This window comes from Equus asinus, chromosome 21 (genome assembly GCF_041296235.1).
Source record: "Equus asinus isolate D_3611 breed Donkey chromosome 21, EquAss-T2T_v2, whole genome shotgun sequence".
Taxonomy (NCBI): Eukaryota; Metazoa; Chordata; class Mammalia; order Perissodactyla; family Equidae; genus Equus; species Equus asinus.
In genome coordinates, this window is record NC_091810.1 from 53,711,947 (window position 1) to 53,736,335 (window position 24,389).

A 24,389-nucleotide genomic window follows, 5' to 3' on the forward strand; every position below is an offset into this window, starting at 1 on the left:
GAGGGGGTGGTGGGATGGAAGAGAGGGTTTTCAAAGGATGTGACTTACTTTTGTGGGTGATGGATGTGTTCACTATCCTGACTTAATAATTTCATGGGTATTTACATATGTCAAATCTCATCAAATTACACATACTAAATATGTGCAGTTTATTGCATGCAATTATACCACAGGAAATCAGTAAAAAACAAAACAAGAGACTGCAGGCCTTTAGGCTATGCTTCAGAAAAGACTATAAAATTTCCAAATAAAAACTGACTTAAAAATCAGTCGTCAGGGGGCCAGCCCTGAAGCATAGTGCTTACGTTTGGTGTGCTCTGCTTTGGCAGCCCAGGTTTGCGGGTTTAGATCCTGAGCGTGGACCTAAATCACTCCTCAGCCCTGCTGTGGTGGTGCCCACATATAAAGTGGAGGAAGACTGGCACAGATGTTAGCTCAGGGACAGTTTTCCTCAAGGAAAAAAAGAGGAAGATTGGCAACAGATGTTAGCTCAGAGCTAATCTTCCTCAGGATGAAATAAAAATCCTCTAAGTATTTCAACTACATGATATTAAGCATCTGAGCTGAAAACAGCTAAAACTACGCTTAATTTCTTTTTAGTTCATTGACATAACCACGTAGTTTGAAACAAAGGATGTGGGAGACAAGGCAGAGATTTTTTGCTTTAAGTCTCTCCTTACCTTCGCCCAGTGATGGTGCACATCCACGGTTCCCAGCATCACATGGCCCCCTGCACTCATCCCGGAACGGTCTGTAAACACCAGTGTACATCCTGATGATAACACACAAACCCTTCGGTCACTATCCAGAGACGCTTCATTCTTTTAGCATTGTGCAAATAATTACTTAAAGTTAGTGTATAAGTTCAGGATTAAAATCAGTAGAAGCTTAAAGGCTAATTTTATGCGGCAGTTTTATTCAAAGAAACAGATTTAAAAATTCAGCTTGATAAAGTCACATCTGTAAAGACTTTTAACACTTAGTTTTCCTCTATAGATTACAGATGTGTATTGCAGCTAAGAGACATTTTAAAGAAAATGAAAAGTGTTTACCTTTTGCATTTTTAAGTGTTTCCAAGTTCTGCTGTGCTAAGCGGCCTAAACTATGCAGCTGGCTGCAGCGATGGGCAATGCCCCAGCTCCTCTGCCACCTAGTCCAACAGAGCACACAGGCGCGTTAACACCGGCATCCTTGAGGGAGGAGGCGCGCATTCACCCCCAACTGCTCAGTTCCTGCGAAAGCCAATGAGTTCTTTTCTCAAGGAGGCACACGACATGTTTCCAAACTAGCTTATTTTCCATGAAGCAAACAAACAGAAAACAAACTGTTCACCAGAGAGTACAAATGTGACCGTTGTGTTCGGGCTTCCAACATCTAAAACAAGCAAATGCACTATGTTGTTCCTATTTTAAAATAAGAGAATGAAATAGGAAAACTCTGAGAGGAATCTTTTTCTTTTCCACAGTGTTCAATGATAATGATTTTGTTTTAGATTTAAGTTCTTATTAGGAATTCCAGGTAGGTTTATCAGATCCTTTTTATCTTATTTTAGAGAAAATGTTTTTATGACATCATGTAATGTGCTCATTTTATAAATGCACATTAAATCTTAGTGACAAAATGGAGCCGATGTTCCTGTGACATCACAGAGGCAGTGCTGTGTAAATGTGAAGAGCACTGGTCAGAAGCGGTATCAGAAAACCCACGCTGAGCTCTAATTCTGTGATTTACTAGTTCTGTGACCTGGAACAAGTTGCTTCTAGCCTTCCTAAGCTTTCTCTTTCATACATGCAAAGTGGGGACATTTCCTACAGCTCAGGAGGTATAAACCAAAGGGGATAACATATGTGAAGGAGTGAGGCACTCAAACAGGCTCTCAAAAAACTGAGGTTTTTTTCTTCATCCTAACGCTGATTCTGATGAGTGTCATTTCTGATAAAATGAAATCAGTTTTTAAAATTTTTCCTTTAACCCACAATTGAAAAACTAAGACACAATTTCAAAGAATTAACATTGTGATAAAGCTACTAAATGCTCGTCTTATTAATAAATGGTCTTTCATATAGGCACTTAGAATTAGAAACAAGGTCATTAGTCACGATGTTTGCCTTTGCTGGAGATGTGGTCAATCTTCCAGTAGGTGGAGAAGCCGTCACGTCCATGGTCCTCAAACGCTTTGGTCTCCGAACCCCTGCGCACTCATAAAAATGGAGAACCCCAAAGAGCTTTTGTTTATGTGGGCTATATCTATTTATATTTATCATAGTAAAAATTAAAGGTGAGAAATTTCTCCACTATATGGTAAAATAATGCTTAATTGTTTTTATGTTTAAGAACTTCTTTCATTTTCCTAATTCCAGTCTCTTGGACACAGTTTTAATAATTTATACAAAAAAAGTTATTTTTATGTACATGAATTTACTTATTTTATAAACTTTTGAAAAGGATCTTATTATTTGGTTTTTACTTAGAAAACTCTGTTACTAGACCATGGAATTGGAAGAAACCCTATAATGGAAGCTCGGCCTGAAAGTGTTGATGTCATGATGAAAGAGCAGCCATCAGCACGAGGCCGATTGTCCCACACGCTCCGAGTCTAAACACCTTCCTCTGAAATGTGAATTATCTTAGGAAACTATGATTTGAATACACAAGAATAGAACATATAAGCACTACCTGTACTCCGTGAGCACAGAAACAAGGTGCTAGTATGGGACTCAGACATTTGGTTCAATATAAGAAAATAGTCCTGACAGAGAGGGTTGAAAACAACACAACAGGCTACAGCGAACAGTCACAGAAATGCGCAAGCAGGAGAGCGCGGGACAAGCTTTCAGGGTTCTTGTAACGGGGAGCCCCATGACTCAATCACACGACCCCTCCTTTTCCCTTCTTTACAGTTTTAACAGCTGCTAAATCTACTTTTATAATAAACTTCAGCATGTATCTTTATTTAACTGCGATTTCCAGGTTTATGAAAACTTATCTAAAGTCATGCTATGTGACAGAGTACTAAGAACACAACATCCATTTTCTCTCTTCCTTTTTCTTTTTAAACTCAAATACCAATCTGATTGGCATTTGAATTGGAATATTGTTTTTTATACATTATGTGTATACGGAAAAGGGCATTTTTCTTACAAATTCGTCATGTAAAAAAGTTCAACTATTATGCTAAAAATGTCAGTATCTAAACCTTACTTTGCTATTTTAAACAAGAAATTGATAAAAGTTTTCTTACATACATGAACATTTGATTCCTTTCATAGAAAGTAACAGAAAGACAACTGAAAAATATGTAGTTATCAGAATAATTAAAGATACAAATATTTAACTGAAGGGAAGCTTCACCAGTAGATAGTACATATTCACTTTAATCTCTCAATTAGGTTCTGTCTTTATTACCTGATATCTGAGAGCTGCAACTGATGAGACAGTTCATCTTTTAAACGATCTAGTTCTTTTCTAAGCGGCAAACTATTCTTCAGCTTTTTAACAGCACTTTTTCCATTGTTATCTAACCAGGATCTGGAAAGAAAAAAAGAGATACACACTTTGTAATACTAACTACAATGCAAACATTCCTACTATTAACAGACAAATGCATTCTCTTAAAGCAGCCCCAATGTTAAACTGAGTTTCCAGGCAAACTTTACCAAATTATAAGTACAAAACAAATGAGGGGAGAAGTGAGTGTAGACAGAAGTAGTTGAGATGAGACTTCAACTGGGCATTTGGTTAGCTGGAGAGGACGCAGTTGTAAACGAGCACCAAGGTAGCCAACAGACCAGCCTGCAAGGAGGTGTTCTTGGAAACTTTGTGGTAAAGATTAGACAGCTAAGGTCTGACCAATGGAGGGACTTGGCTAGACAGACGAGGGAATAAGCATTGAGAGTTCAGGGTACTAACCACCAAGATTAAAAAAAAGAAAGAAATGGGAGTCTACCAAGCTAGAATCCACAGAGTAACCTTGAAAGTCCCTTCGTCAGGATGCATTGCCTTTTAAATGTCACCAGTACCACTGGCTGCGTTTTTGAGTTCGGCTTTTTCACCGTAATAGCTGTACTCAGCATCATGTGCTCATGTGCTCGTACAGCGGTAGGGAGTAGTTCCACCCTCACACGTACGGACTGCTGTAGGTGGAGATCTAGGAAAGCCGACTGAAAGTTGTAGCAAACACAGTGACAGGTTTGAAAGTACCTTTAATTTTTTGGTGTAATTAAAATTGAACTTTTTTTATATACAAAAGAGGTTGTCATAGCTAGAATATGATTTAACAGGTGCTGGCATAACAGACATTTTAAAAATTATCAAGTTGATAATCTTGGAACCAATCAAATCATTATGCATTTACCAAATATTTATCTGGAATGCCTGATACTGTGTTGTATTGGGATATAAGGAAGATAAGTTTGCGATGTAAAGGAAGACACATTTAATAAGGAATATAGAGATAAGCAATTAGAATAGAATATATGAACTTCTATGAGAACAGAGGAAGAATGAATTAATTCTGCCTGGAAGGTTCTGTAAAACAGGTGACATGTAAGCTGAAACATGAGAGATGTGTCAGATTTTTCCAGGCAGATTAGTGAGAAGGAAGTGCATGTTAGTCATGCTAGGGTATAAGGACCTAGAAGATGAACCAATATGCCCAGATCCTATGATGCTAGAGGGAGGGGAGGCATGAGATGAGACTGGACAGGCGGGGTGGTGGAATGAGGAGGGGGTCAGACCTTAAGGGGTTTTGCACATTGGGATAAGGAATTGGGACATTATCCTCTAGGTAAAGGTGTTCAACATTTTTTAATTCACTAACTTTGCATAGTATTAATAATCCTTCCTACTCCACCTTTAAGAATATTGGTAAAAATTCTGTCATCTCTGCATAGTGTGATAAATAAGCAAATAAGTAAAAATACCTTACTTTACATCACTATTAGCTATTGCATTACAATTTTTCAACATTTTCCTCATTTACTAAGTAATACATGTTATTCAATTTACTTTAAACCATATAAGAGAAAGCATGATTCAGTGACAAATGACTCATTAAATGGCATACCATGTTTGGTTTGGGGACCAAATGTCTTAAAATGTAGATTAAGATATAATCTTACGATTATACATTTATGATCTAATTTTTGGAATTCTTACATTTAGTGTATAGAAATGACCCAGTCTAGTTTAACAATTTTTGTGTTTTGTTTCTAAATATTGAGATAAAAACGAAGGTTCTAAACATGGCTTTTAATATGCACATAGACTGATATAAAGACAGCTGTTTCCAAGCTCTGGCCACTGAGGGGTTCAGCAGCTACTGAGCATATGTGGCACCCCAATCTTGCTTGCTAAAACCATTCCCTACTAGAAAGAACCAGAGCTTCTTGGCAAAAAGGCTGAATCAAGTGGTGGGGTAGGACAGTCCAGAGGAGCCTGAAACATCTTGATGAATCAGAAGGTAGGAGAGTTCTCAAAGAATGATGGGGACACAGAAGCCAGCTTGAGGGGATGATGAAATTAGAAAATTCAATCTGGCAACCATCACAGTAATATGTGATTCAGGCAAGAATCACCAGTGAATATTAGAGCCAGGGGGTAAAAATTTGGCGAGTAAAAGGATATTTACATAGCCCTAAATGTCTCCTCAAAAGAAACTAATTGAAGGGAAAAATAGTATTTTTACTATGGAAAAAAGTGGCAGACGTCAGCTTAATCAAATGGTCCAAGTTAATATCACTAGTAATGGGATAAATCAACATCATTTGCCTCCTATATAATCCTGAAAACAATACATCACTTCTGAGGTATTCCTGCTAAATATAATAACCTGACTCTAATTATGAAGAAATATCAGATATACTCAAATTGAGGGACAGTCTACAAAGTAACATCAAGGTAATGAAAGAAAAGGAAACACTGAGGAACCATTCTAGATGAAAGGAGAGTAAAGAGACATGCTAACTGAACGCGACTCAGGACCTGCAATTTTCTTTCCTAGGAAAGGGCAGTGCTCAGAAAATGAGTGTTTGAATTCAAATAAGGTCTAGGGATTAGCTAACAGTATTGTTATCAAATGTTAATTTTCTGATTTTTACAATTATCCTATAGTTACACAAGAGAAGGTCCCTGTATTTCAGAAAATACAAACTAAGTACTCAGGGGTAAAGGGATATTGTGGCTGCAATTTACTCTAAAATGGTTAAAAAAAAATGTGTTCATACATAGAGAAGATGATAAAGCAAATGTGGTGAAAGGTTAACATTTGGGGGAATCTGTGTGAAGGGTACATAATTCTTTGTATTATTGCAAATTTTATGTAAGTCTGAAATAATGTCAAAATAGAAATCAAAGATAAAAAAGAAAGTATAAGTTTCAGACTAGTATTTTCAAGCACTTCTCTGGAGGGGTAAAAAAGGATAGTGAATATCTTTATTCTTGAGTATGTGAAAAACCAAACTGGAAAAAAAAAATCAACAAAAGAATTTTATAATTTTGGTGCTTGATGTTTCAGAATTTTGATCAAATCAATGCAACTAAGAGGTCAGGTGAAGGTCATCATGAGACAGACTTTCAGAATTATTTTTTGCGTTAACTTTTTCAGTATCAGCAGTCCATATAGTTCTTTTCTTTAAAACAATTTTAATAGGTACATGGATTCATTCTTCTCTGTAGAAGACTTCAGCACAAAAGCATCTACAGCAAAACGTGAGTCTCACTTCTCAGCTCACACTTATTAGGCCATTTTCTCAATTATATTCTCCAATCTTCCTATAAACACCACGCGATAATTGCTATCTTTGTAATTTGTTTTCTCTTTATGTTAGATAGAGTTGGCTCCTTCGCTGGTAACCAAGAACCCTGAAATTCTCTTGGATTTTCTTGGTGACAATCATAAAGAACAAAAGTGTACCTCTGCCTTTGTGACATGACATATCCCCTTTCTTTTTCTTATTGCATTGGCTGGACCCTCAAGGACAAATAAGTTTCAGAGGTGATAGCAGGCATTCTGGCTGGCTTATTTCTCCTCTCACCTGCTATCTTTCAAAAATGCCTAAAAATTTGTGTATTACTGGCATTCCCTTGTTTTCCTTCACCGACCTCCATGAACTTTCATAAATTCCTGGGGATTTGCAGGCGACCATCTGGGAAAAGCTTCTCTGGATAATGCATGAGTTATTCAGGGGAATGACGTGATAAAATCCCTTTGTAAAATTGAGAATGTAGGTTGATGGAATATAAAGTCTAGGTTGTAGGGAAGAGAAACCAGAAGTAAAAGATCCTTTAGGAAGTTATTCTAACAGCCTAGGAGAATGAGGCAAGGTGAATTCTCATTAAGTGTCTTTGAATAATCTTTCCCCCTGCTAAATAAAAACTACGAAAACAAACTGGAAGTAAGCTGAGAGCTATATTTACTTTAAAACCTTTTGGACATACTCTCTCCCTGACTTCTGTCCTGTGATTGGCCATAGTACTTTTTCAGTATCTCTTTTTGAGAGACACAATCACCGTATAACAATTATTTCTGTACATGTCTTATTTACCCCACTACCCTATTACCTGCATAAGGGAAAGATGAGTCTTTTATTATCTAACGTATTTTTAATATAAATGTCATTTCAGTGAGATCACTAGACAACATGAAATTTGACTATGCAGATTAAACTATAGGGCAAAGAGAAAAAAATACCTTCTTGTCCAATATGGAAGCACACAGTTATCCTGTCCATCCACACTCTAGGTCTAAGAGACAAAGTTCTAAATTATTCTCTAAATGAGAATACTCTATTGGATTTAAAAAGGATCAGTATTGCTTGAATTTGCCATAAAATTCATTTATATTCTTAGCTTAATTTTACAATCATAATCATTCATAAAATTTGAACCCTTCATTAATGGGGAGAAATCCATTCAACAACTATTGAGATAAAGTAAATAGAGTCATCTTATAATTATTCTACAGCAAAATATCAAGAAAATCAGCCTATTTTAACTTTTACTAGTCAACAAATCTCTTATGCTGAAATTTCTTATAAAAATCTATAAAAAATGAAATTATCTAAAGTAAACATTACTTAGTAATCACTGATACGTTTTTTAAAAAATAGTGATAGTTCTTTTTCTAAAAGCTTTATTAAAATGTAATACATATACATACAACTCATCAATTTTTAGTATGTTCACAGAATTATGCAGCCACCACCACAATCAATTTTAGGACACGTTTACCATCCTCATAAGAAATCATGTACCCATTAGCAGTCACTACAATCCTCCCCTCCAGCCCTAAGCAACCACTTCTTGCTGTCTGTCTCTACAGAATTGCCTATTCTAGACATTTCACATAAACGGAACCGCGCAGCACGGGGTCTACTGTGACTGACTTCCCTCGCTGAGCATGTTTCAGAGCTCACTGCCGCTGCAGCAGGGGGCAGCACTTTGTTTTTACGGCCAAAACACTACTCCATCGTACGACTACACCACATTTTGTTTATCCACTCATCAGCTGGTGGACATCTGGGTTATTTCCACTTTTTGGCTACTACGAATAATGCTGCTATGAACAAGTTTTTGTGTGGACATTTATTTTTCCCTACATCCCTGACCACACTTGGTACTCTCTTTTTGATTATAACCATCTTGGGGTATGAAGTGGTATCTCACGGTGGTTACTTTGTTTATTAGACCTTGCCTTGGTTCAAAAATGATTTTATTACCTTTATAATAATAAATATAATACACGTATTGTTATAAGATCCAGGCAAAGAGAAAAAAATCTGACAACGAAAGGAAGCCAAAGGCAAGTGGTATATAAAAAAGAATCGCATGCATATCATGGTTGGACCGCAAATTGAAGACAATTATTTAGTTCTTAGTTCCAATGGTTTAGTTCCTAGGGACATGATGTTTTTGAGATAAAAATATTTCAGTAACTCAAGAGAAGTTCTGTTTTTCATGGGTTTAAGAGAATGAAAAGAAGAGCCACGATCCAAATTGCAGTAAAGCTAAACTGGCACAACACTCAAATTCCTAGGCCTCAAACTGCATGGAACAAAGTACAGCATTTACACCAATAGCTTTTCAAACTTCTTTGATGGCAACCCATGGTAAGAAATATTTTAAATGGTGACCCAGTATACACATACACAAACACACACACGTCTATTTATATATAACTAAAACAAGTTGCTCAAAATACATTTTGGAGAAACAATACTTAAACTTATGACAATATATATTTAACAAATGTAAAAAAGGAACACAGTGAAGCAAAACAACTTTGCTAGTCCCAAATCACCAAATTGTGTGTTCTGACTTAGAACTTGAAAAACAGTGACTCAGCCTATAAACCAGGGAAGAGTAAAGAAATGCATGGTATGAGTTGGATCGTGACTATAGAATTCCCAAACATCCTACAGAAGTAATTCCAATGCTACAGTTGTCCAGTGTGGCATTTGGTGGACACTAAGCTTGATTCAGAACTTAGACCCTGAAAGTGAAACATACCTACCTGAGCAAACTTCTAATAGAGAAAATGGGAAGTCTGACATTCACTGGTATCTTAGTAGCTAACACAACAGCATTTTAATGATCTTTCTATAGTTCAATGACATGTTTTTTTAGTGGGACACACATTATATAGGGGCTTATTCTATTGAGTACAAATGGATCCAGTTGGTTCCTTCCGAACACAAACTCTATATACATTTTTATTATAATATTATATCCAAAATATGGAAATACTAAAATCTACAACACAGAGTAGCATTTCCTAAGTTTTTTAGACTGGTAAATTCCTTTTATTACAGTATATAATTTTAAAAAACTCCTTAGGTATTAAACATTTTATTATTTTAGATGGTATATAGTAAAGTGATTTTAAATAAGATAAAGCACAATTTGCTGAGAAATTCAAAATTACATAGTGCCCTAACATGTAGATTGAAATGTAATTACCAGATGTAATATGAAAATAGATTAAAAGGAGCTTTTATGACCTGATAATTCTTCTATGTTGTGTTTTAAAAAACTCAACTGATTCATTTTCACAATTTCTGTGTTTTATTTCAAAATGGTGAGACAATTTCAGCCTGTACTTCTCAGGATGGCAAAAACAAAATTATTTAAAAATTAAAAGTGTGCACTAAATAATATTGTTATTTTCTCTTTTTAACATTATATTCTGAAATTTTAAGAAATACCTTAGCATGGTTTCAAGAATAAATTTTGATCAGATGAATGTAATTTATAAATCAGGTGAAGATCAGTCTGATGTAAACTTGCAGAATTATCATTTTTACGCTCCTTCTGAATTACATAATTCAGCATGTGCTCCTTACGACTCCTATTCTATAACCTACACCGATAATGAAGATGAATTAAACAATACAAGAATGAAAATAAAAACTTAAACCGTACATGGCTAGAATGACCATGGTAGGTAACAAATTCTGGCTGAGTGACAGGTGCCCTAAACCTCCTTACTAGGTGGCAGTCGCTCCATTCACACAATTTGAAAGATTTCAAATGGTTCAACAATTTTATACTTATTTGTAAAATCATTACAAATTTAAAAAAATGAGGGCTGGCCCAGTGGCACAGTGGTTAAGTGCACACATTCCACTTCTCGGGGGCCGGGGGTCACTGGTTCGGATCCTGAGTGCAGACATGGCACTGCTTGGCAGAAGCCATGCTGTGGCAGTCATCCCACATATAAAGTAGAGGAAGATGGGCATGGATGTTAGCTGAGGGCCAGTCTTCCTCAGCAAAAAGAGGAGGATTAGCTCAGAGCTAATCTTCCTCAAAAAAAAAAATTAAAAAAATGAATAATTCAAACAATAAATTAATACAGGTACCATTCTGGCTTTCATGATATGAGCTCCTGGAAAAAACCAATGTAAAACAAAACAACAAACAAACCCTGAGCAGAGGTTCCTTCAAATTGGGCAATACCCCCGTTTGGGAAAAGGTCAAGACCGGTTTGAAGGGGTTTGGGGCCTGTGAGAACACGCCTGAATAGGGAAACCGAGTTAAGTGAGGGAAATACGAGATACGAAAGCTTTCAAACTATCTTGTTGAACTGGCTTTTCATAGCTTCAGTCTGTCTTCAGTAATCTGCCAGCTGGCTACCTCTGAGCTCTGGGTCCTCGGGACAAGCTTCTCACTGTGGTGCACACGCAGCTCCAGACTGAGACTGTGCCCTACAAAACACTCCACAGAAGCACAGACGAACTGCTCCTCGCAAGTCCCTGGATACATTATTCTTAAGCCTCTTAGCTTGAGGCGAGGCCCAACAACTCTCAGTGTTGCTTTTTTGCCTTGACTTACCCAATCCCACTTTTTTTCTGTATGCTTTAGGCCAGTCGTTCCCAACCTTTTGATCACCTGGACACACTGTGAGATATTTAGAGCAATAGCCTCCTTAAGGGTGCAAACAAAGTTTCACGGGCTGTATCCCAGTGGGTATAATGCTGAGACCTCTCTCATAGTTCATGCTCAAAGCAATTTTCTTAACTCCCGCTGCAGCCTCTGTGTGTAATTTACCTTCAATCATCTCTTCTGTTTCCCCAAACCAATTTTTAAATTCATCAAACTCTGTCCCACCATGACTGTTCTTCATTTTTTTACCCCTACTTCTTACTGTCTCATTACTTCTGGTCTAACATTAAATGATCATTCCCAAAGCCATGTTTTCCTCTCGGTTTTGTTTACAGAAGAGAATCTAAACAATTAAAATCGACATACTTGGGGAGGTGATTTATCTGTAAGTTACACATGCAGAAGGATCAGAGACAGACCGTCACCACAGACACATACACACAGCCATGCACACACGCCCGCAGACATATCCTCGTCTCCCTTTCTGTACTGGACTCTGCTACCTTCCTGCGTCTTCAGCCTCATTTGGGATCCAGCTGGATGACAAGGGGAGGAATCCCTGAGTTAGTGTAGATGATCCACAAAGCAAATGCTCTGCCAGTGGATACTGAAGGATAAGTTACCACGTGTCATGAGGGAGAACCGTTTGGTAAGCCATGGTCTCTTTTGATACAACTATAGGAACAGAATGCGGCTGGTCTTCATAGAGTCCAAAATGACTTATTCAAAATACGTTAATGCTGATTTTACAAACAAGACTAATGATAGAGAAATATTTTATAATGGCTTTTATAGTTAAAAATTATTCTTTTTCGGGGCTGGCCCCATAGCTGAGTGGTTAAGTTCGTGCGCTCCGCTGCAGGCGGCGTTTCTGCAGTTTCGTTGGTTCCAATCCTGGGCATGGACATGGCACTGCTCATCAAACCATGCTGAGGCAGCGTCCCACATGCCACAACTAGAAGGACCCACAACGAAGAATATACAACTATGTACCGGGGGGCTTTGGGGAGAAAAGGAAAAAAATAAAATCTTTGAAAAAACAAAAATTATTCTTTCTCAATCTGTTCCAGATGATATTTTTAAATGCTGTCTCCACATATTTTTATTATGTACGGATTATTACACTAAAGTACATTATTACTGAACTCTCTGAAGAAATTGGAAATGTTTAACACATGAAGAAGCTTAAAATTTTTTTAATAGTCTTAGGTATATCCTTTCTCCATATACAAGGGGTAACTTGGGGAGCAGAATTTTAAAAACTTAAACAAAACAAAACAATCTCCTGTATGTGTTTGGCATCAAAAGACAAAAAAACCCAAACACAATTGAAATATTCTGGCAACTTTAAGTAAAAAACATGAAATATCTTTTTTATAATGGTTATCAGATTAACTATATGGATAGCATTACCTTTCCAGGAAAACTAGACTTTAATTTTAAACACGAACTATAAATAAGTTTAGTAAATAAAAACTTTTACATACGTTAAGGTTGTTTCCATTCTTGAGACTTGTTCGAGGTCTTCATCAGGGTCCTTGAATCCAGTAAAGGAGTAATAAGACTTGTCCCATCTGATAGGCCTGTCAGGCATCCTTTTAGCCTCTTTGAGAGGCTGGGAATGCACAGTAGTATTCAAGCTTTGGATATGTTCACTAGATAAACTGCAGGAGTTGAGAATATATAACACTGTGCTTAGCAGATCTCTGGTGTGCAAAGTAAATTTGACTGCTCGAAATCCTAGAGAATATAATTTCCCCAAACAATTAATATAGATAATTATTTGCTTTACTTTTAAAAACAATTTTTCACACAACATTTATAGAATCAAAATCTTTTAAAACATTCCATCACCAATTAAAATTCATCCTGTTGGCAAATCATCTGTAAATGGAAAACTACTTCCCTTCTCCAAAACTATACCACAGTTTTTTTTTTTGGTGAGGAAGATTGGCCCTGAGCTAACATCTGTGTCCATCTTCCTCCATTTTGTATGTGGGACACTGCCACAGCAGGGCTTGATGAGTGGTGTAGGTCCACACCTGGGATCCGAACCTGTGAACCCCAGGCCGCTAAAGCGGAGCTTGCTGAACTTAACCATTACACCACTGGGCCAGCCTCAGTATACCACACTATCTTTACCTCCATGAATTCCTCCAATTGTCAGCTCCCTTTTCTAGTTTGGCACCAGTGACCAAACCCACCCCAGCCCAAGAAGGGGATTCAGAATATTTTCAGTGCTGCCCATAAATTTGGTCTCTACAATCTAAGAAAAGGAAAAGCTCTCCTATGAGCAAGCGTCCACCAAAGATAGCTTCTAGCACTAAGACGAAGGGTTGGTAGGTGGGAAGGCTGCCCTGTGACAGTAGTTCAGACGAGGAGAGGGACCAGACAATCTAGTCTCAGTAGTCACAGAAACCATCTGGAATTTTCTCTGAGACTGAAAGCGACTGTCCTCATATTTGCCCACCCAATTAGCTAGTAACTAGTATTTTCAGAAGTGATTTAAAATTCTCTAATTGTTTAAAAGTTAGCGCTTCACAAACTGATTTTGACACTGCATAGTCACTGGGCTAAGGTTAGTAATCTAACTTCTTAAAGTCATCAATAGAAAATCCACTATTTTCCCCCTCCTTTATTGGGTGTTAGGTGTGGCTCTAATTGAATTTATATAACCTTTCAACCAACACTCCCACCAACAGTGACATTATTATCTCTCTTTTCAAATGTGAAGAAGCATAGGCTCAAGGGGGTTAAGAAAAATGGAGCAAAGGCTGATATCTGAGTTGACATCAAGCCAAGTATTTTCTCCATTACTACAACACGCTGACCCTTCTTTTTTTGAAAAAATATTTTAAATTGGTTTTGAAAATTATACAAGTATTATATAAGCATATCCTTATTGTAAAATTATACATACATACATACATATATATATATTAAAAATAAAGGTCTCCTATGAACAGGTGCACAACCTCACGCCTTTACTAGACATAACCACTATTAACAATTAGGTACATATTAATATGGTAGCTGCTAGCCATATGTGGCTATTTAAAATAAAATAAAATAAAAAATTTAGTTCCTGGTCATACTAGCTACATTTCAAGTGCTCCATAGCTACACGGGGCTAGTGTTTGCTGTATTAGTCAGTACACATGGAGAACATTTGCATCACCGCACAAAGTTCTCTTGGATAACACTGCTCTAGACCTTTTCTATGTGCTTGTGTGTGAGTATATCATATATCTGCTATGTATATGTGTTTACAGAAAAACTCACTCACAGTTTGGATTATTTGTTTTTAATATATAAATGTCACCATTTTGGGTCTATTACTTTGAACTTGCTTTTGTTACTTAACCTTGGTGACCCTTCCATAACTGTATGTACACATTAACCTCATTCTTCTTAGTAGTCATATATTAGCCCATATAATGAATGTAGCATACTTTATTTAACTTTCCAAAACTGATGGACATAAGAGTTGTTTTCAAATCTTTCGCGATTCCCTACCTGGCTGAAATTTATTTTCTTGTCTTTGCCATTGATGACAGATAACAATCTAAATCATTCTCAGAGATACATATTATGCTTGCCACACAGATTTATAGAATCTAAAACATGCAAACTAAGAAAGATTTTCTAGTTGAATCATTTGATGGTAAAGTGAGAAACAGTGCAGGAGAACTATTCCAGTCAGTGAAAGAGGAAAGGAAAATCCAAATTCTTGCATGTGAGGTTGAGAAGAAATAGTTTACCCTTAGGAGAGCTAAGTCAGAAAATAAATTTCAGTTTCTATCTTAATTTAACAATTCTACTAATTATTTAATTCCCTGTAAGGACTGCTATATGGTGTGGAATGCCTGAATCAGACCATGTATATCCCTCACTGGGAAACAGTACCTAATTAATTGAGTTTGACTATTGAAGCTAAACATTTTTACATGCTTATTGGCTATTTGTATGTATTACTTGCTGAATTGTCTAGTCATTGTCTTTGCCTATTTTTATAACAGAGTTACTCTATTGTCTTAGAACTCTTTATATATTAACATTGTCTTTTTGTGATAATATGCTGTATGTTTTCTCCCATTTCTAATTTACTTTTTTTCTATAATCTATTTTATTTATGAATGGCTCCAAGTTAACCATTAACTGAAAGTAGAGGATTTTTCTCTTTCCTCAGCTAGGGCTGACTACAACTGTTTGCTTTAGCATTAACTCACAGAAAGCTCTCAGTAGATCTTTAATTGCTTTAAAATTTATTCTAATAATGAAGTTTATTTCCTCATGGACCACCAAAAAGATGTAGGGCTGAAGAAAGGATTTAGGTCTTTAATTTCAGTTATGAAAATCACTAGGAAATATTTTACCTACTATCATCTTAATTATTAATGAAAAGATGATTAATGATTTCTAGTATTCTAAAAATAAAAACTTAAAAAAACACAATCTTCATTTTATAATCAGATAAAATGATTAAAGAGATAAAAAAATTTTAAGTCTTTGCCAGAGTGCCAATCTTTGTCATAAAAGCAAAGGTAAAAATGATTATTAACAATAATTTTAAAGAAGAATTAATAGATAGTGTGGCATATAAATCAAAACACTGGACTAGGAATAAGGAGACATTAGTTTTAGTACCAGCTCAGTCCCTAATTTACTTGTGAAACTTTCTAAGTTTTCAAACTTGGTTTATTCTTTAATTCCACATATAGTCAATATTTAAGACAAATCCAGCTGATGGCAGTAGTGGAAGTGGTAGCTATAGCTGTAGAAATGAGCCTGACTCTCTCAAACAAATAAAAATAAAAACTGGTGATAATTTTTATTTAAAAAATTGTGAGGCCAGCCCTGGTGGCCTAATGGTTAAGTTCAGTGCACTCTGTTTCAGTGGCCCAGGTTCGGTTCCTGGGCGTGGACCAATATCTCTCTGTTAGTGGTCATGTTGTGCTGGTGGCCTATATACTAAAAAATAGAGGAAGACTGGCACGGATGTTAGCTCAGGGGAAATCTTCCTCAGGAAAAAAAAAATGTAAAGGATGTAATTTGCTTTTATAAATTCCATCTGGCTTGGAGAAATTATGAAACCTTAGTAGACCACTATGTGTAAGTATGATGTTTTTTCAATTCCTAACCTAATCCTGACCTTGGGTAATAGGAACATGTATCTACTAAAAAATATTTATGGGGCCAACCCAGTGGTGTAGTGAGCAGTTTGGTTCGCGCGCTCCACTTGCATGGCCCTGGGTTCGTGGGTTCAGATCCCGGGTGCAGACCTACACACTGCTCATCAAGCCATGCTGAGGTGGTGTCCCATATACACGCTAGAGGAAGACTGGCATGGATGTTAGCTTGGGGACCATCTTCCTCAAGCAAAAAGAGGAAGATTGGCAACAGACGTTGGCTCAGGGGCAATCTTCCTTACCCCCCATCCCCCCCCAAATTTATGACTACTTGGTCTTATACTAGCAAAGAATGTATCTCAGTTGTTCCAAGACTTTCACGGCTAAGAACAGCACATTGATAATGATTATTTACACTATTCAAACAGAATAGTGTCATTTAGAGTGATAAACATAATTATTATTATTGCTACTACTACTATTATTTACAGCCTTCTTCAGAAGAGCTGTTGCTTCACAATCAGGCTATGAGTTGACTTTTTGTCTCTGAATAATGAAGAATAGGGTCTATTTTTAATAAAGCTCCAAATCAGAGGTAGATGGAGAAACAGCCAAGGAAAGGAGTTTGTGATTCCTGATCTCCCGTATTCAATCACGGGAGAATAAAAGACAGGAGAAAATATACTATCAAATGCTCATCCTTGGAGAGACTGGGTGGGAAGCTGTCTTCCACAGAAGACCCCCTGTGAGCCCTGGCTGGATCAGGCTCCTGCTCGCTCCCTCAGAGGGCCTGTGAGCCCTGCGAGCATCAGGTGTGAGTCAGGGATCTTCAGTGTGAACGCCTCAGCAACACACAGCACTTTCATTTGAACAACGAAGAACCAGAAGTTAAATTAAGGTCACACAGCTAGTCACTGGCACAGTGAGAAACAGACTCTAGGTCTCAAAAGACCTATCAAATTTTGAGTCTTATGACAGCTTGTTTCAAAAAAATTACAGTATGTTTTCTACTTGTTTAAGCTTTAATGCAGAGAGCTCTCAGTAAATTTTTAAGTTGTTTTAAAGTTCATTCTAAAAATGAAGTTATTTCCTCAAGGATCACCAAAAGGTATACTTAGAGAAATGACAGACCCCTATTTGCCATTAATTTTAAGTATTACTGGATCACAGCTAAGGCAGCGACAAAGGACCATAAGGCTGTATATTAAGGTTGATTAGATTTTAGAAACAGCGTAAGGCTGGAGTGAAAAGTCCTGGGTTTAAGACCCATAGTCTATCTCCATGGTCCTGGGAAAGTCACTGGTCATTACTAAGTTACAACTGGGTGAATACCACCTAACCCCACAGGGTACTCTGAGGACTAAATGAGAGAACGGAAGCTGTATTTAAAAAAAACATAATTGTTATACACATGTTTAACACTTAAGACAGCACTGAAATAGGAAGGGACAAATAGGAACACTTCAGTTTTACAGGAAAAGTTTAAACACAAAAAATGGCTTGTCACACACATGCAGCCAGGAACAGAATCTAATTCTAGGAAAACACTTGATTAAATCACAATGTTTTCCTATGACCAAGGCTTTAATCCAAAGGTATTCAGGCAATGTCAGGCTGAAGGAACACACTTAAACACGGAGCTGGTTGCAAGGGACACACTAGAAATGAGAAAACGTACCGGCAGTACTAAAGGGCTCCTGGCCATCAGAGGAATTCTGGTCTCTTTCTCTTACATAAAATGTAAGCTGAGTTGGTTTCAAAGACTTGAAGCCTGGTTTCTGGAGGTTTTCTAAGTAGACACTTAATCTCTTAAGAGAATTTTCATTGACTTCCTGGAAAAAAATATTAAGGGGCATTTACACACAAAATAGAACACGGAAACAACAACTTATATCCTGACCGTTTAAACGCAATATTGAGGGTATTAAATAATTTAGTATTAAAAAATGTTGGGGGGCCGGTCCCATGGCCAGGTGGTTAAGTTCGCATGCTCCGCTGCGGCGGCCCAGGGTTTCGCTGGTTGGGATGCTGGGTGCGGACATGGCACCACTCATTAGCCATGTTGAGGTGGCACCCCACATACCACAACTAGAAGGACCCACAACTAAAATATACAACTATGTACTTAGGGGATTTGGGGAGAAAAAGCAGAAAAAAAAAAAAGAAGATTGGCAACAGTTGTTAGTTCAGGTGCCAATCTTTAAAAAAAAACCCAAGAACATGTTGGGACTCGATAGCTCTTTGGGAACGGTTAAAACTGGATCTACATCTTACAACACAGAATGAACTCCACACAGCTGAGATATTAAAAAAAAACACGTAACCACATAAATACTTGAAGAAAACATGGTGGAATTCCTCTATAACTTCAGTGTGGAAAAAGCCTCATGATGACTATCTCAAAGTAAAAAATGACTGATAAATCCAATTACATAAAAAATTTAAAAAAACCATAAAAACCCACAAACATACACACAATATGCAGTCTACAGACAAATAAACAACTGGGATAAGAATATTTGCAAGTTATTTCATAGAAAAGGGATAATTTCTCTCTGTACAAAGGGCCCTTAAAATGCCCACCCAGAGGAGATTGGTTGAATTAGGGTATACTCATTCAATGGAGTACGATATGACCAAAAAGAAGAAAAAGAAAAAGAGAGTGCTGTAGAAGTTATCTGGGAACTGACATGGAGTGATTTCCAGGATTGTTAAGTGAAAAAAGAAAAGAAGGAACACTTTAGTGAAGGAATAGCTCTACAGAATGGCATAAATAATAACTTGCTTCTTATCACTCCAGGGCCCCTTCTAGACACACGGTGTGATCTGAAATTAGGAACTGTTCATTTTTGTTTGTTTAATTTATTACAATACTCTCTTTTTAGCCATGACAGTCCTGTGAGCAGCTGAGGTACCTTTCCTGCTAGTGTAGGACTAAACCTTCAGAATTATTTTTTGATACATGTTTCTATTTTCGCCAAAAGAAACAGGCAAAACAACCTGGAACTAATAAAAATGGCTCTCTATAGGAAGTTAACAGGCACGGGGTAATGGAAATAGGGATGGGAGTAAGACTTCAGAGTAAACTTTGTATTTAGTTTTGGCTTTTGAATCTATAAATGTTTTACATATTTTAAAAATGAATTAAAATGAGGAGGATAAACAACATTTGTGCTTCACTCTGAGATCCTGGCCTGACGCCATGACTAGATGGGACTGTAAGTCTGTTTCCCTTAGAACAGGGGCAAGCGCGTCCTGTAAGAGTGGGAAGAAGGCTGAACTGAACGTTTGGTGACAAGAACAGCGAACCGCCTTCATGGATCTCACATTTCAGTGAGGGGAGAAAAATAAATAATAAATGTAATAAGTAGGTAAATACGGTCCCTGGAAAGGGAAAAACAGGACAAGAGAAAAGTACTGCAGGAGAAGGGGTCAGGGGGTACCGGGCAGGAAGGAAGCAGTGCCCATTCTAAATAGGGCATTCTGGAAGAGCTGCCCCCAAAAGAGGCAGTGAAACAAGAAAGTAAAGGTCAAGCCATTCTACATGACTAACCCCCCAATAAGACCTTGAACACCAAAGCTTGGATGAGCTTCTGGGGGATGTCTGGGGGAAGGAAGATCCGAGCAGAGGGAGCAGCTAGTGCAAAGGCTTGGCACAGAGTAGGCACTCAAACACAAGCTGAAAGAGTAAATGAAAATATAAATTGACCAGAATAATTACATCCAACGCATAGTGCATTGGGGGTCCCCAAGACTACTCTCAGGTTCAATGATTGGCTAGAAGGATTTACAAGAACTCAGAAAAGCTGGTATACTCACAGTTATGGTTTATTACAGCAAAAGGATGCAGACTAAAATTAGCAAAGGCAAAAGGCGCATAGGGTGGAGACCAGGAGAGACCAGGTACAAGGTTCCAGCTGTCCTCCCCAGTGGAGTTGTTCAGACAGGGCTTAATTCCAGCAATGATGTGCGACAACAGATGAGAAGTGCCGCCAACCCAAGGAAGCCCATCCAAGCCTTGGTGTCCAGGGTTTTACTGGGACTCAGTCATGTAGGTATGTAGCACCCATGTGACTGACCTTTGCTAGTGAGTCTCCAGCGCCCACAGAGGACTCCCACATGAGAAAACAGGTGTTCACCCTAAATCACATTGTTAGCAGAAACTATCTCACAGGTCCAAGGCCTCAGGCACACAACAACATGCTTGTCAGGCAGGATATTCTAAGGGCTCAGAGCTCATCTCCCAGGAGGAAGTCAAGGGCCAGGAGTGAAGCCAGGCATCTCTCTAGAACGCGCAGGGTTTAAGTAACCCAAGCCTGCTGAGTTCACCTTTTACAGCAAACAGAAGTTTTGATAAAAACAAGATACACTGGTAGAGGAGGGAAAACATTCACCTACTGCTAGGCTTAATCTTATCATACATGTTGGGTTTAAAAACTTTAGGTTATTAATACATCCTCAAGGTAGTGGATATTTTTCTGTTGATTCAACTTACTAATTACTTAGAAAGGATCTGACTTTCAATAGCCAATATATATACCAAATATCAGAATCAGAATATTTTCTTAGAGCAAAGAAGGAAAATTGACTTTTTTCCCACTGCAAGTAGAAAAAAGGAGTATAATAATGTTCTAGTTTTCAAGAGTTTTTAATTCCTTTTAGTGTTAAACTAGGTATCAATGTTAAGGAAGATAAAAAGAACCAATGAGATAATTCCAAAGTATTTGGCTTTGTAATATACTATCTAATGTTAAAAAATATTAGCCTTCCTAACTAAGTTTATCCTAAGCTATTTTTCCTAACGTGTGCATTCCCTGAGCACACACTGACTGGTGCTGTAGGGAAGTGGACCAGAGCATGCAACATAAAGGAAGACCATTAGGGCATCGAAAAACCTCCCGGTATCATCCTTAAAAAAGGGATTTAGCTGGACAGCCACATGCAAAAGATTGAAAATCGACCATTCTTTTTCACCACACACCAAAATAAACTCAAAATGGATCAAAGACCTAAAGATTAGGCCTGAGACAATAAGTCTTTTGGAAGAGAATATAGGCAGTACACTCTTTGACATCAGTTTCAAAAGAATCTTTTCGGACACTGTAACTCCTCAGTTGAGGGAAACAATAGAAAGAATAAACAAATGGGACTTCATCAGACTAAAGAGCTTCTTCAAGGCAAGGGAAAACAGAATTGAAACAAAAAAACAGCTCACTAATTGGGAAAAAATATTTACAAGCCACTTATCCGACAAAGGGTTAATCTCCATAATATACAAAGAACTCACACTGCTTAACAACAAAAAAACAAACAACCCGATCAAAAATGGGCAGAGGACATGAACAGACATTTCTCAAAAGAAGATATGAATATGGCCAATAGACACATGAAAAGATGTTCATCATCGCTAATCATCAGGGAAATGCAAATCAAAACTACACTAAGATATCACCTTACCCCCGTTAGATTGGCAAAAACATCCAAAACCAAGAACGACAAATGTTGGAGAGGTTGTGGAGAAAGAGGAACCCTCATACACTGTTGGTGGGAATGCAAACTGGTACAGCCACTATGGAAAACAGTATGGAGATTTCTCAAAAAGTTAAAAATAGAAATACCCTATGACCCAGCCATCCCATTACTGGGTATCTATCCTAAGAACCTGATATCAGATATCTCAAGAGTCCATTGCACCCCTATGTTCATCGCAGCATTATTTACAATAGCCAAGACGTGGAACCAGCCTACATGCCCAGAAACTGATGATTGGATAAAGAAGATGTGGTATATATACACAATGGAATACTACTCAGCCATAAAAAAAGACGAAATTGGCCCATTCACAACAATGTGGATGGACCTCGAGGGCATTATGTTAAGCGAAATAAGCCAGTCAGAGAAAGACGAACTCTATATGACTCCACTCATAGGTGGAAATTAGTATATTGAGAAGGAGATCTGATCGGTGGTTACCAGGGAAAAGGGGGGGTGGGGGGAGGGCACGGAGGGGGAAGTGGTGTACCCACAACATGACTAACAAAAATGTACAACTGAAATTTCACAAGCTTGTAATCCATCATAACATTAATAAAAAAAAAAAAAAAAAAAAAAAAAGTAAAACTAAATAGGTGAAATTAATTTTAATAATATATTTTATTTAGTCCAATATATCCAAAATATTACTTCAAGATATAATCTACATAAACAATAAATAAAATTAATGAGATACTTAAAAAAAAAAAAAAAAAAAAAAAAAAAGGGATTTAGCACCATAACAGAGGCCATAAATTTTCTTTCAAACCCCCAATTTTACTCTAAAAACTGGTACAGAAAACTGGAAAACTGTAATACTGTAAAGAGTTTATACGATAGCTTTATTGCCTGCATAAAAAATGACAGCTTTCGTTTAAAGGAAAAACCCAATTCAGTCTGTCTCCTGTGTGTCTCCTTTACTATTCACATGGAACACTTCACTTCCGGTCACCAAATGTGCGCAGGTTTTCCCCCACAACAAGCAGTTCTCTGTGATAGCTGGGTGTCCTACAATTTAACCCAATTCTGACACTATACACTTGGAGGTAGCATCAGATCCCATAGGTTACGAGTTCAGTCCCACAAGACTGCCCCCACCCCCTTAAACACACACACACTTCAGAAGCCAGTCAGAAGCGTAGCATATCACCTGAGCTTCTGACCGAGTGCCTATAGATCGGAGGTTCCAATGACCTCTTCCTTGGCTTCTGTTAATTTGCCAGAGTGGCTCACAGATCTCAGGGAAACAGTTACCGTTACCAGTTTATTAAAGGATATGATAAAGAATTCGGATGAACAGCCAGAAGAAGAGATACACAGGGTATGTGAGAAGGTCCTGAACACAGAAGCTTCTGTCACCATGGAGCCAGGGTGCACCACCCTCCTGGTGTGTATGTGTTTACCAACCCAGAAGCTCCTTGAACCATGGACTATTGGGATTTTATGGAGGCTGCCTCAAGTAGGTGTGATCAATTATTATCTTCATTTCTGGTCCTCCTTTCTTCTCTGGAGGATGAGGTGTGGAGGTGAAAATTCCAAGCTCCTAATGATGGCTTGTTCTTTCCAGTGACCAGTGACCATCTAGGAGACATCCAGGAGCCCACCCAGAGTCACCTCATTAGAACAAAAGATGCTCCTAGTGCTCTTATCACTTAGGAATTTACAAGGGTTTTAGGAGCCCTGTGCCAGGGACGCGATCAAAGACAAATATCAGAACAACAGATGCTCCTAGAAAATTAGAAGGGTTTTAGGAGCTTTGTGTCAGGAACCAGGGGCAGAGACCAATACATATATATATTTTCTATTCTCTCACATTTCATAAAAAACAATAGTTATATTTTCAGTTTTTAGTATCTACATTTCAAATTAGTTCAAAACACTGATTATATCACGACGACAAAACAATCCAAATTTACAGAACTCTCTGTACTATATCGTAACAAAGGTAAATAAACTAAACAGAAATGTAGACTAAAGCTTAAAAAAAAAAAAAGTTTACCCTTTCTCTGGGGTGCTGTCCAAAGAAATCTGGATGTACTGCAAAATAGAATGGCCTCAAGGCATTGACTGCTTCAGCTCCTGATAAAGCTCTTGAGTAGAGAAACCAGCGTGGAAATATCTTCTCCAGACACAACCTGTTGAAGAGATGTGGATCTATTATTCACAAGGCACTCACACACACAAATCCCCAGTGCATAAAGCGACAGTAACATTAAAATTACTATGTATGGAAAAGACCATAGAAACAAGATAGAAACCAATACTCAATACTTTGTGATCTTCTGAAATCTACATAAGTTTTAATAAGCAGTGAATACCACATAATTTCCAAAAATTCTAAAGCATTGT

The 24,389-nt window shown here is 37.6% G+C and overlaps 1 protein-coding gene across 6 annotated transcripts in view; it reads right to left on the reverse strand.

Annotated features, from left to right (window-relative positions):
- The window catches only part of TCAIM (T cell activation inhibitor, mitochondrial), a 45,975-nt gene that overhangs the window by 10,459 nt on the left and 11,127 nt on the right, over window positions 1–24,389 (reverse strand). For all 6 annotated transcript variants that reach the window (XM_014852479.3, XM_014852477.3, XM_014852476.3 and 3 more), the window contains 6 exons: window positions 24,040–24,175; window positions 18,187–18,340; window positions 12,867–13,119; window positions 3,406–3,528; window positions 1,053–1,150; window positions 681–772 (listed from right to left, as the gene is read on the reverse strand). In XM_014852479.3, the coding sequence (XP_014707965.1) occupies window positions 681–772; window positions 1,053–1,150; window positions 3,406–3,528; window positions 12,867–13,119; window positions 18,187–18,340; window positions 24,040–24,175 (856 nt within the window). The remainder of the gene's footprint in view (window positions 1–680; window positions 773–1,052; window positions 1,151–3,405; window positions 3,529–12,866; window positions 13,120–18,186; window positions 18,341–24,039; window positions 24,176–24,389) is intronic.